The 12,033-nt window shown below is 39.7% G+C and overlaps 1 protein-coding gene across 1 annotated transcript; it reads right to left on the bottom strand.

Annotated features, from left to right (window-relative positions):
• Positions 1–3,110: 3,110 nt before the first annotated feature.
• On the bottom strand, positions 3,111–10,088 carry drd4a (dopamine receptor D4a). Its single transcript, XM_053514307.1, has 4 exons — positions 9,681–10,088; positions 8,357–8,469; positions 7,317–7,909; positions 3,111–4,308 (listed from the first exon to the last, which is right to left on the bottom strand). The coding sequence occupies exons 1-4, from the start codon at positions 9,927–9,929 to the stop codon at positions 4,106–4,108; spliced, it is 1,158 nt and encodes a 385-aa protein (XP_053370282.1). The 5' UTR covers positions 9,930–10,088; the 3' UTR covers positions 3,111–4,105.
• Between the last annotated feature and the right edge of the window lie 1,945 nt (positions 10,089–12,033).

The raw sequence follows: 12,033 nt of genomic DNA, 5'->3' as shown, positions 1-12,033 counted from the left end.
CTCACAAAACCAAGAGTCATCAGATGGGGAGAGAAAGGACTTTATAAGGATAATTTACTGCGTGTGTGTGTGGATTTGTTATATTATGCTGTGCCTCATATATTGGTTGCTATCCTTATATGGCTTTTTGTAAAAAATCTCCTCACTCTGCTGAAATTAAATAACCAAATATAAATTATATAAACAAATTCAAAGCTCCATTTAGGGCTGCTCTGATTACTCCAGTTCATACATTATTAAAGTATGATAGTGACTAAATGAAGTGGAACCTGGCTCTACACCAGGCTACACAATTCACCATGAGGTCTTATATGGCGATCTTCATGCTGAAATAGGTTGAATGGGCATCTATCTTTTTTAATCGGTTTAAAAAATGCAAAGTTTGAAGAGTTTAAAAGCATTGTTTAGTACTTTGAGTATAATATTAGATTTTATAGTGACCTTCAAATTTACCCATAATTATCACTGAAGATGAGGGAAAAATCTTCGAACACATCAGTAGTAGCTTTCTCTTATTGTTCACAGCAGCAGGTTTTTTTTTCTTTGAGTGAAATTCTGTGGGGGTACATAAACTTTTTAATAATTATATTATTGATATGAATAGGAACCAGCACACTGTTTTACAGAGCTCTGGTAGTGAAGCTTCACACATTTCCACACTCTTGACACATACAAATGACTATGATTGTCTACAACAGAGGAAATCAAACAACAAATCAGCACATACACGTTACTTATTGCCACGACCTTATGGTTTATGGCAAATCGAAATGTGTTTTAGACAACAAGATTTTATAGATTTATGGATTTCATTTTGGAGGCTGGGAAACTAGTTTTCAAACATAGAAAATGTTTTATATTAAAGCTGAAGTCCAGTCAGGGATTGCATGCAAAATGTTATACCAAGTCCTGACTTGTTTGAGCAAACATCAGTTTTGCTTTTTCAAGCTGGCTGGATTGATAAATTTCTGGATGTCCGATTAACCTTTAGCTTCCAGCGTTCAGTGGTATGTTCTTCATTTTTCACCTGAAATAAAAAAATAAATATGATACACAGTCAGTCAGGTCCATAAGTATTTGTACAGTGACGCAGATTTCCGCTTTATTTCAAGCAGCTGTTGTGACTTTTATATGTGAAAAATCCGAAGAGATCTCCAGTTCATGAAATCATCAAACCAACAGTAATGCTATAGTGAAAATCACTGATATAAATATTTCTTTTCTTTTTTTCTGATGTTTGATGTGAAAATTAACTGAAGCTCCTGACCCGCATCTGCCTCGATTTTAAGGCATTGTGCTGCTGCCACACGATCAGCAGATTGGATAATTGCGTGAACGAGCATGGGTACAGGTGTTCCTATTAAAATGACTGGTGATTACATGTGAGCCCTACCGAAACGGTCATTATTTAAAGACTGGCACGTAGCAAAGATTAGCTGGGCTTTTCTCTGAGGTGTCATCCACTGGCACACAGCTGGCTTCATCCATATTAATCCAGAGCTGTTGAACGCCACACGCTCGAATGGACAGATTCACCACGTCATGCAGCCTGAATTAAAAAAAAATGGAGTGTTGAGACATTTCCGATGAGGAGTTATATGACCCAAAATACAGATTGATAGATGTATGTCTCTAGCAATGTAGTTTATTACAATAAATGTTTAGCTATAATGCATTCGGAATACAAGTTTAGTTCATGTGCCATAACATGTAAGTAAAACTAATATTTTTTTTAAGAAAGTAGTTTTAATTCAATATGAAGTTCTATTGAGTTGCTTGGTATATCACCAGCCTTTTCCTGCAACTCGCATTTTTATTTATCAATTAAATATTTACCACTGAAACTGTAAATTTCAAGGTCATGCTGTCGGAGTGCCGTCTTCAGTTCAGTCCTTGCCTTGTGTAATACTGTAGCTTTAAAAGTCACTGCATTAGGAGTCACTGATGGGAAGTGTCTTTAGGTGGCAGGGGACTCTGTAGGGTTGTCCAGTCAAATCTTACTCGAGACTAGTGTGAACCTGCTATAATTTATTACCTCTTTGTTCTTCATTTGCAAATTCTAAGGTTAGCTTGCTTTATGTTATTTTCCAGGACACATTTTTTTAGGAATGAGGGGTAAACAATACATTCTGGGTAAAAAAAAGAAAAGAAAAAAAAAAGAAACTGAATTCGCTGCTTTGGTGTTCAGTGCTATACATGATGTTTCATGGGTTCAATCATCCAAGAGGAGGGACAGAAATTCATCCAGCTTCATCTAGAAATTCATCCAGCTCCAGGGAGCCTCTGTAGCTTTAGTGTGATGCATCGTTTCATGCTAAACTGTAACACAGTGCATTTCCTGTTGCCTTGTATTCTTCTAGTCCTTCTGCTATTAAAGTCAAGTGGTTTAGTGCTTTTATAATACCAGACTTCTCAAGAGAAAAAGCTGTTTTTTTTTCCTGCTCTGAATCCACGCTTCAGTGCCTTTGAGCAGAAGGTTTACTTTTGTCCTTTGGAGATTCCTGAAACATGGGCTTTTCTTTTGAAGTGAAAGTAGCAGTGCCTCCGAATAAGGCAACTGACTGGTTTCCTGGCAGATTTCATTGATTGAATTTTCCTTGACTTAAAAAAAAAAAGAAAAATCACAGAAGACAAGTGACACTGACTGCGATTACATAAATGATCGCCATGCAGGGAAGTGATCGCGGCACTTTGGTTTGTTAAATACACCAGTAAAAATGAACAATATCCTGTTCCATGGGGTATGCAAGTTTACACAGAAGCCAGATGTTTGATGATGTTTAATAGACTGGTCACTTTAAGTGCCACCTAAATATCAATTGTCATTGTTTGACTTAGATTTTTATGTCAAGGTTATATGAGATAGGTTTATTTGGTTGTGTTTTAGTCTGGATATAATAAGAACTGACGTCCTGCTCACATTAAAAGCATCCAAAACCTAAAAGCAGCACAAACTGTTCACATTGTTTAATGGGTGACCTTATCCCTGCAGACATTATAGCTGTTTTTAAAATAGCAACACTGGACAGTGGAAGACATAATGAGAAAATAAGAAAAGAATAACATCAGGAAAACCTTTTTGTGAACCTCTGTGTAATTTTTATTGCAAATAATAAAAAGTAGCTGTTCATTAGTGTATGCGAGAATTAGGAACCTTTGTTACTTGGTTTGAATAGAAATATGCAGTCAAACAACCACACCTATGGTGGATAAAGTTTCTGAAAGGGGCGCTCAAACGAAGTCTAGACTAGTGATAAAATTTCTTGTGAATGAAGGCGTGAAACTGATTGACATTTACAGAAGACTTCAAGCACAAAATGAGTCTCTTTGCTGCAGTGAAACGTGAATAGTGCTCATGTTTTAAAGAACCAAAATGTCCGTAAATGACGATTCTGATCCCGGCAGAGGTGGCTCAGAACCCACTGCAGTCATTTCTGTGAACATTCACAGAGTGAAATGACTGATTCTTAAAGTTAGCAGATAACTTGCAGGAACCGACAACTCTTTCTGTGAGAACTCTACACAAAATCTTTCAACAACACACCACTTGCACATTTCAGGATAGGAGTTCAATTGATGGGAGTATTGCCACAAACCTCTGTATACGGCTCCCAGACAATACAGGTTCAAAGGTCTCACAAGAACCAAGAAAAATGTGAGCTGATGCCTCATGCAGGCAGATGGTGGTCTGGGGACAATGAAATGCCAAGAGCTATAACACTGGAGCGTAGTGAACATAGGAATGTGCTTACCTCATTTTGTGTTTACTGCATTTGTTTATTTATCTTAAGTAAATTATTTATCTTCTTCGTGAGGGGTGCTTTGATTTAAATGCCAAAATTTTGAGAAATAAAACAAAATTAGGTCTTGTTTATCATGCAATATGAGCCAATGAAGAAGGCCATTAAAAGTAGCCATGTATCCCAGTGAAGCTCTGCTGTTACACCCATTCAGTCCAAGTGTAAAGAAAAACCATATAACAGCAACATGATCACAAAATACAGTACACATTCAACTATATACAGGATGTAAGCATTGTCTTATTTTACAATCACGGCCTTGCCCCCGAGCTTGCTGGTCAAATGAACAATATCATGCAATGTATCTAGTAGCATTTTGGTAAAAAATTTCTGAAGAACTTCCTGAACTCTGTGTTGAAAACAGTATAGATGATGGGGTTGATGGCACTGTTAACATAACCCAACCATGTCACAATGCTAATGACACTGCCGGGAATGTTGCAGTCCTCACACAGAGCACGCATTGTGTGCACCACGAAGAACGGAGTCCAGCAGAACAGGAAGGCACCTGGAAAGAAAAGCAGAGAACGTCAGCTTAGCTGCCAGAACAGCCTGTGATTACGTGTCATGTTAAAGGCATAACAAGATGTTCTCTACAGGAGGAGGAAACCTTTACCCATGAAACAGCTAAATTAATATCACATAATAGTTACAGATCATCTCCATGAGGTGGTCGGGCTGAAGAATTCTCCAGCAAGCTGAATTGATTTGTATTCTTTCAGAGTTGTTCTTAGTAAGTGGGTGTGGCTGAGAGTGACTCATCTGTCCTCGGTTTATGAATTATGGACCAGCTCTCTGTCACTGTCCTTGTTGTCAAGTGCTGAAGACCATCATCACTCCATCACGAGGGACAGGTTAAAGTGAAAGGGGAGGGTGGATGAGAGTCAGGAGATGGGAGAAGGATCAGCAGGAGCAATGCTTTACATAAAGAGAAGTATTCTTTATAAAAATACAATATTAAAACTATTCAGAAAATACGCTTTTTTCCAATTCCCTTTTGAAGGCTGTTAAATGTACTTCTGCAAATGAGCTTGTCCAAGGGATTACTCCTGTCCTGTGGCAATGTACAGAAATACAGATTGACTTACTAATATAGTAATGTGTTTAATCATGTGTTTTAACACTTTTGTGTGTGTGTGTTTGTGTGTGTGTGTGTGTGTGTAAACTACTGTTAATGTGAGTGTCCTGGCCTCGTATGGCTCTGTGGAGCCTAGGACAAAGGTTATGTCATAATAGGATTGAAGGATTTAAGTAACATGATTAGCCAACATGGCTCAGACGAGTCACTCAGTTTCACAGCATGCGGTCTTGTTTTTGCAATCAGAAACTTTTAGACAAGCTTAAAAACAATAACGGATTAAGGGTGATTTTCGATTTTGCAAAAATCTTTCCCCAACATCTAGTTGTTTATTGATAATTTTTTAAGCTGATCTCTGACACAACCTACCATGCTGCGACACATTAAACTTCCCTAGATGAGTTAGCTAGCTATTTTATGCTGAGCTTGTGTACTGTATGGCCATTTGTGACACAGTTTGTGGTCCTTCCCTTAAGGTGCCACAAAAATGTTGTACAGTATAATTGCATTATAGAACATATTTGCATGCAAAGTTCACCTTGGGTCTTCTTACCCAACATCAGTGCTTACACTTTAGGTACACATTTACATGTGATAATTATACACCGATCAGCCATAGTAATAAAATCATCTGCCTAATACACTATAGTGTAGGTCCCTCTTGTGTCACCAAAACATCCTTGATCCATTAAGGCATGAACTCCACAAGACCTCTGAAAGTGTGATGTGACATCTGGCACCAATGTGTTAGCAGCAGATCCCAAATCAGAATTGGAGGCCAAGTCAACACCTTGAATTCTTTGTCATGTTCCTCAAACCAGTAGTGCGGTGGGGTGCATTATCCTGCTGAAAGAGGCTACTGCCATCAGGGAATACTTTGTCTGAAACATTTTTGGAAGGGCTAGGGTTGGACTCCAGGACCCAGAGTTTTTCAGCAGAACATTGGCCAAATCATCAACTGACTATTGACTTGCTACCAAATTTATCCCAAGCCTTGACCAGTGTCAATATAAGGAAATATGCAGTTATTCACAAAGCCAATCACTGATTTTAGTGTTTTGGCTGATCGGTTTATGTCAAAACTTTAATGGAGTTTATAATTCTGCACAACAATTCAATCTCACTACTTGCCTAGAACCACTTTAATTTCCCAATATTGCAAAAAAGAATTATTACTGATAAACAATAAAAGAGAATACTCAGTGAATTAGTGGCTTACCAAAAAGGACTATTAATGTTTTTCTGACAAGTGTCACACAAACTTTTAAAAATGTAACTTGATATTAGGTGTGGGAGAGATGAAATTTTATATTATGATTCTCGAAGGCATTTTGGCAATACACTTTTGGTTTGTATAAGACTATTTGATGAGACTTTATTTATAATTAAATAAAAATAATGATCTGTTCATGTTCATTTAAAAAATATTTAATAGATAAATAAAACATCTATAACATTTTATTTTTACATTTTACAGTTAAAAAGCTATACCAATCAGCCATAACATTAAACCCATTAGCATGAAATCCACCTAGGTTTTCGGTTCCCCTTGTGCCACCCTAACAGCTCTGACCCCTTGAGGCATGACTCTACAAGAATTCAGAAAGTGTTGTTAGTGTTTTTTGTCGGTGTCTTCTTACATTTCCCCTAGACAGTGTTAAATTTCCCAGCTTTCTATGTTTTTTTTTTATTACTATTGAACATGCAAATGGATTTGATGTAGTAGACTCAGGAAGTGGATTAGTGTTTATATACTGTATCTCTTTCTCTGTGAGTTACAGTAACTACAGAGAACATTCATATACCTGTGTGTGGGGATTTCTCTCCAGGTTGGCAGGCATGTCAGACTTACGTCCCTACAGGCATGGATGAGTCTTGCGTAGCCGTGATTACTCTATCACCAGTTTACTAGTATATAATTGATAATCAATGTTATTATATTCATCTGGTTAATGTTCTGGCTAAATGAAGTGAGTCGGTATGTAATTATATAAAAATTATATTATTTAATAAAGTTGTATAAGGATATCCTGGATACATCAGAAAAACATATTGTGATATTAAATTATATTGTCATGCTATATAGAACTATGGTTTCTATAGTTATCCATTTCAATCACTATTAACTAAATGAATAAGTGTAAAAGTACAAAAATTTGCAGGTGCTCTTTGACTAGAATCGAGGACTACCATACTGACTTGGGAATTTATGTATGGCAGGTGACCACAACTAAAAAAACTTCTTTTGACGGAATGGTGTTTATTTATCAGTACAGACGCAGGGTTTTGTAAAAGTCTGTACCAAAGCTCAATAAAGTTTTCCTCATGTACAAAGACACTTGATATTAGTTTTGTTCTATAATTTGTCATCTTAATTTCTTTTCAGCATGCTGAATGTTAAGGTAAAAATAAATTTGAAAAAATTCTACTGTACTCACCCACCACAACAGGAAGCACCCTCATGGCTTTCCTCTCCCTTCCGTTAATCTTCGTCCTCTTCTTCTCCTGGTTCTGATCTTGATTGTAACCACTATCCGAGAAAGTCAGTGAAGCTATAGGCCCATTCTTACACTCTATTGTATAAGGACTATCTGGGACAATGTCTTGGTCCATCTCTTTCAGATTAAGGTCTGTGAAGTCATTTTGTATAACTGGGGGTAGAGGTGGTGGTAGAGAAGCCAGTGGTGGAAGAGATGCTGGTGCTTCCACAGGTGTTTGACAGGCCTGCGCGCTACTTTTCAACTTGAATTTCCTTGTCTCCTCCCATCTACGGAGGCCCTGAAAAATTCCGCAGTAGAGCAGCAGCATAATGGGGCAGGGCACGAAGAAAGAGCAGACAGAGGAATAGATCACGTAGTTGTTGTTCTCAAGCTTGCACTCGCTGTGGTCCCGATTTGGCACATCGTTGATGCCAAACAGCACAGGCGAGGCCACGGCTAGCGCCAAGATCCACGTGGCAGACAGAAGGACAATCTGCCTCTGGTCTACATGTTTGCGGTTGTAATTGAGTGGGATGGACACAGCAATAAACCTGCATGGATCCAAACAGAGATTGTATTAGCAGTTCTGTTTGTGCACTGAAAGGTAAACTCTTCTAAAAGGAATACATCAAAGGATTTTATTTCAGTGCTTTTGTTCCTTTTGACCTGTGTACATTATTTGGTTTCGGCGCCTTTTTGCAAGCACGGTGGCCAGACGACATTAACTCTGCAGCCATCAGCAAGGCCAATATCAAAAAGATTTAAAATGAGACACCCACAGGTAACCCCTGCATGCTACGAAGTCAATGTCTGTCACTCTACAAATACATTAACCTACCCTATAAGGATTTTTGTGGGTGTCTTGATGTTATATTTATGTCCCTCATATGCCTGGACCTGTTTGATCCAAGTTACTGAGTAAGACCAAGTGAGACGTTACAAATTCATCCTCTCTCTGTCACTCTCTCTCTCTCTCTCTGTCTCTCTTTCAAGCCTACCTGTCAATGCTAATTGCGCAAAGGTTGAATATGGAGGCAGTACACAGCATCACGTCCATGGTCATCAGGCCATCACACATGGTCATGTTCAGGGACCAAACTCCATCCTGGAACTGAAATACAGAAAAGCAATGTTTCTCTCTCTCTCTCTCTCTCCCTCTCCAGCCTCTATTACGCTGATGCACATCCCTTCTTTTGTCTAACTCCATCCTTATTCCTTTCTCCTCTCCCTGTGATGATTTCAGAACTGTGTCTGAAATCATCTTATGATACTTATTAGATTTTTTATGTTTTTATCCCAAACAAATCACACACACATACACACCGTGCCCCTTAAATTGATGCGCTATTCTGGATCTGATACACACCCCAGCGTCAAAAGCGGGGGTGTGGGGGGTGTTTTTTTTTAAACTCAGATCAGAGGGTTTAATGGCATTTTAATGATGAGGAATGGAGAGGCTCAATTGTTTTATTGGTAATCGCTCCTTTCTTATGCCAATGACCAATATTTGCCCTACAAGTGGAATGCATGAGCTCCTGGCAACAGAGTGTGGAGTATGATAATGAGCAAACGCTGGTGGATTGCACAATAAGAATGTCATTCAAGACCTTGACCAGAAGTAACCAAGTAACCAAAGTGGTATAGTGTAAAATATACAGACTCGTATACGACCATGGATGAGGGACGCGCCTGTTGTTACGAATCTGTTTTGCTGGGCTCTGCACTCGACCCCTACCACGTTGGACACAACGTCCATTGTGCACTGATGGCTATGCTGACCGAACACTGGTGGGAAAGGGGAATAAATTGACTCGGGTGCACTCTGCAGGAGGTGTTGCTCTCGTCAACCATGCCAAGGGAACCCAAGCTCACGCTTTTATGTTAACGGATAATTGGATTACAGCTCAGAAGCAACAACAACAAAAAAAAAAACTATAACAAAGGACCTGTAATATACAGTAAACGAACTACCCTACATCTGCGAAAGACTCTGTACCATTACATGCATTCAGAAAGGTTGTGTAGAATGTCTCAGTACGATGCATTTGTTTTCCTTCACTCGAGTAGACCTGCAGTAGAAATCCTGACCTCAACCCCTATTGAACACTTCTGTACCTGTACCTGACCTCCTCATCCGACATCCAGTGCCTGATCTCACTAATCTTACCTTTTGGCTGAATGAACACAAATCCCTCCAACATCTAGTGGAAAGGCTTCAAGGCAGACTGGAGATTGGATATTCTAGCAGTAAAGAGAGATGTGCAGAATAACAGACAGTAAGATGCAGGGTGATTCCCGGGGTTCTTGCACTCACTCACTCACCTCAGTGTAGACGAACAGGGGCAGGACCAGCACGGCGAGGAGCAGGTCGGCGACGGCTAAACTTACTATAAAGTAATTGGTGGTGGTTTTTAAAGCCTTCTCTCTGTATACGCTGAGACACACGAGCAGGTTCCCGCAGATGATCACGACGATGAGCAGAATCCCGAAGATGAGTGCGGGAAAGTTGTGGTCCGCGGCTGAGAGCTGCGCGCTGTGGTTGTTGGCAGAAGCACTGAGGTTGGGGGGCATTTCTGGAATAATCCGGCGCGTCTCCAGAGCGCCGCGCGCGTCCCCGTTTCAGCACGAGCCCCCGCCGCGGGCACAGCTCCGCCTGAGGGCCGCCCTCTCATCCGCCTGCCGCCGGAACCCGCACCCGTCCCGTAACACTGTCCTCTGCGCCATGCTCACACAACCCACCGGGACTCTCTCTCTCTCTCTCTCTCTCTCACACACACACACACACACACACACCTGCGCTTGAGCCTGACGCGCGTGACGTTCTTTTAAGCGCATTAGCGCGCGCCTTACGCACAAACCCAGAGTCCAAAATCTGCCTTTAAACAAACACACACACACACACACACACACAGCTTCACACTCCAGGCAGAACTTTTTTCGTTCTCTCCAGAGTTGCTCATACTCTGTTCTCCCACGATAGGACTCACTCACACCAGGGTGCTGCTTTTTGCTCCTGGTGAGTGTGTGTGTGGGGGTGTGTGTGGGAGTTTTTATCCAACACACCATGAGAAGACTCTCTTAACCTCCTTATGTCATTGGAGGTTAAGATATAATTCTAACATCTAGCTGGATTCTTGCGGGTTATTTGGTTTGTTTTTGTGTTATTTGAATGTACTTTACTAGTCCACAGCCTGTGCTCACAGGTGATGGTGCTAACGAGGAGACTATTTAGGCACCAAGAGGTTCACACATCCTTTCTTCACTCTTCACAATGCTGGCTTTATGCTGTAAGAAAAGAAGCTTAAAAAATGTTTATGCCCTCAATCCCTAATAAAATAAAAATAAATGTCAAATGAAATCAAAGTAAATATGTGAATCATAAAATTCACTTGAAAAAAAAAGTGGACAAAAATCATGTAAATTGATTATGAAACATCATTTTGGAAATAACAAACATTGCATGGCAAATTAAAAAAGGAAAGAAATAGTGCAAAAAGCATGTATATACATGAATGACAAAATATATATGGTAAAAGTTAATAAAGTGTTAAAAAGCACATGAAAAAAAATGAATTCATAATGTGAACCACTTATTATATCACAATTAATGAATCATACGTAAATCACATGTGGAAATAAAATAATAGTAACCAAATCACATATGAAAAATAAATCATCATGAATCATTCACTCACTCAGTCATCGTCTATTCTGCTTCATCCAGTATACAGGGGCATGGAGCCTGGGTAAACCTGGACGGGGTGCCAGTCCATCACAGAGCACACACATACCCACTACTGGCAATTTAAGAGCACCAATCAGCCTTATCTGCATGTCTTTGAACTATGGGAGGAAACCGGAGTACCCGGAGGAAGCCCACCAAGAATGGGAAGAACATGCCTACTCTATGCACACAGGAGGCAGAAATCAAACCCCTTGACCCCGGAGATGTAAGGTCACGGTGCTAAACCCTACACCACTGTCTCACCATGTCAGGAATCATATAGTAAAAATACATTTACAGTATTATGTAAAAATAAGAGTGAAAATGTATTAGTACAAATCACATGTTAAAATAAATGTCTTATCTGGGTAAAAAAAAAATTGTCTTTAAACATGACATGCCACTAGTGAATCCGATCACAATCAGGTGTGTGTTTACATGATCTTGTTTTCAGGGACAAAAAATTTGGAGAAAGGTTTGGATGCAATACTTGCAGGAAGTTAGCAAGAACTACTGATAATCCCCAATAACGCCTGTTAGTTCTGACTAGTTCAGTCTAGTACAGCCACAAACATGAATCAATTTTATTGGAATTCCATGTGAAAGACCAATACAAAGTGGTGTACACGTGAGAAGTAGAACGAAAATCATACATGATTTCAAACATTGTAGGGGTGGGGTGTGCGTAATTGTTCAGCCCCCTGAGTCAATATTTTGTAGAACCACCTTTTGCTGCAATTACAGCTGTCAGTTTTTTAGGGTATGTCTCTAACAGCTTTGGACATCTAAAGACTGAAATCCTTGCCCATTCTTCTTTGCAAAACAGCTTCAGCTTAGTCAAATTAGATGGACAGCGTTTGTGAACAGCAGTTTTCAGATCTTGCCACTGATTCTCGATTGGATTTAGATCTGGACTTTGACTGGGCCATTCTAACACATGGATATGTTTTG

This window comes from Clarias gariepinus, chromosome 2 (genome assembly GCF_024256425.1).
Source record: "Clarias gariepinus isolate MV-2021 ecotype Netherlands chromosome 2, CGAR_prim_01v2, whole genome shotgun sequence".
NCBI classification, from domain to species: domain Eukaryota; kingdom Metazoa; phylum Chordata; class Actinopteri; order Siluriformes; family Clariidae; genus Clarias; species Clarias gariepinus.
Note: the sequence above shows the minus strand (reverse complement) of the source record. Positions and strands in the feature narration are given on the sequence as shown.

Bases quoted from the DNA above. Each gene is read 5' to 3' on its own strand.
- drd4a (XM_053514307.1), bottom strand. From the start codon at position 9,929: ATGCCCCCCAACCTCAGTGCTTCTGCCAACAACCACAGCGCGCAGCTC. The intron at 7,910-8,356 runs GTAGGCTTGAAA...GGATCCATGCAG, and splicing joins TGCGCAATTAGCATTGACAG to GTTTATTGCTGTGTCCATCC. The intron at 4,309-7,316 runs GTGAGTACAGTA...TTTTCTTTCCAG, and splicing joins GGTGCTTCCTGTTGTGGTGG to GTGCCTTCCTGTTCTGCTGG.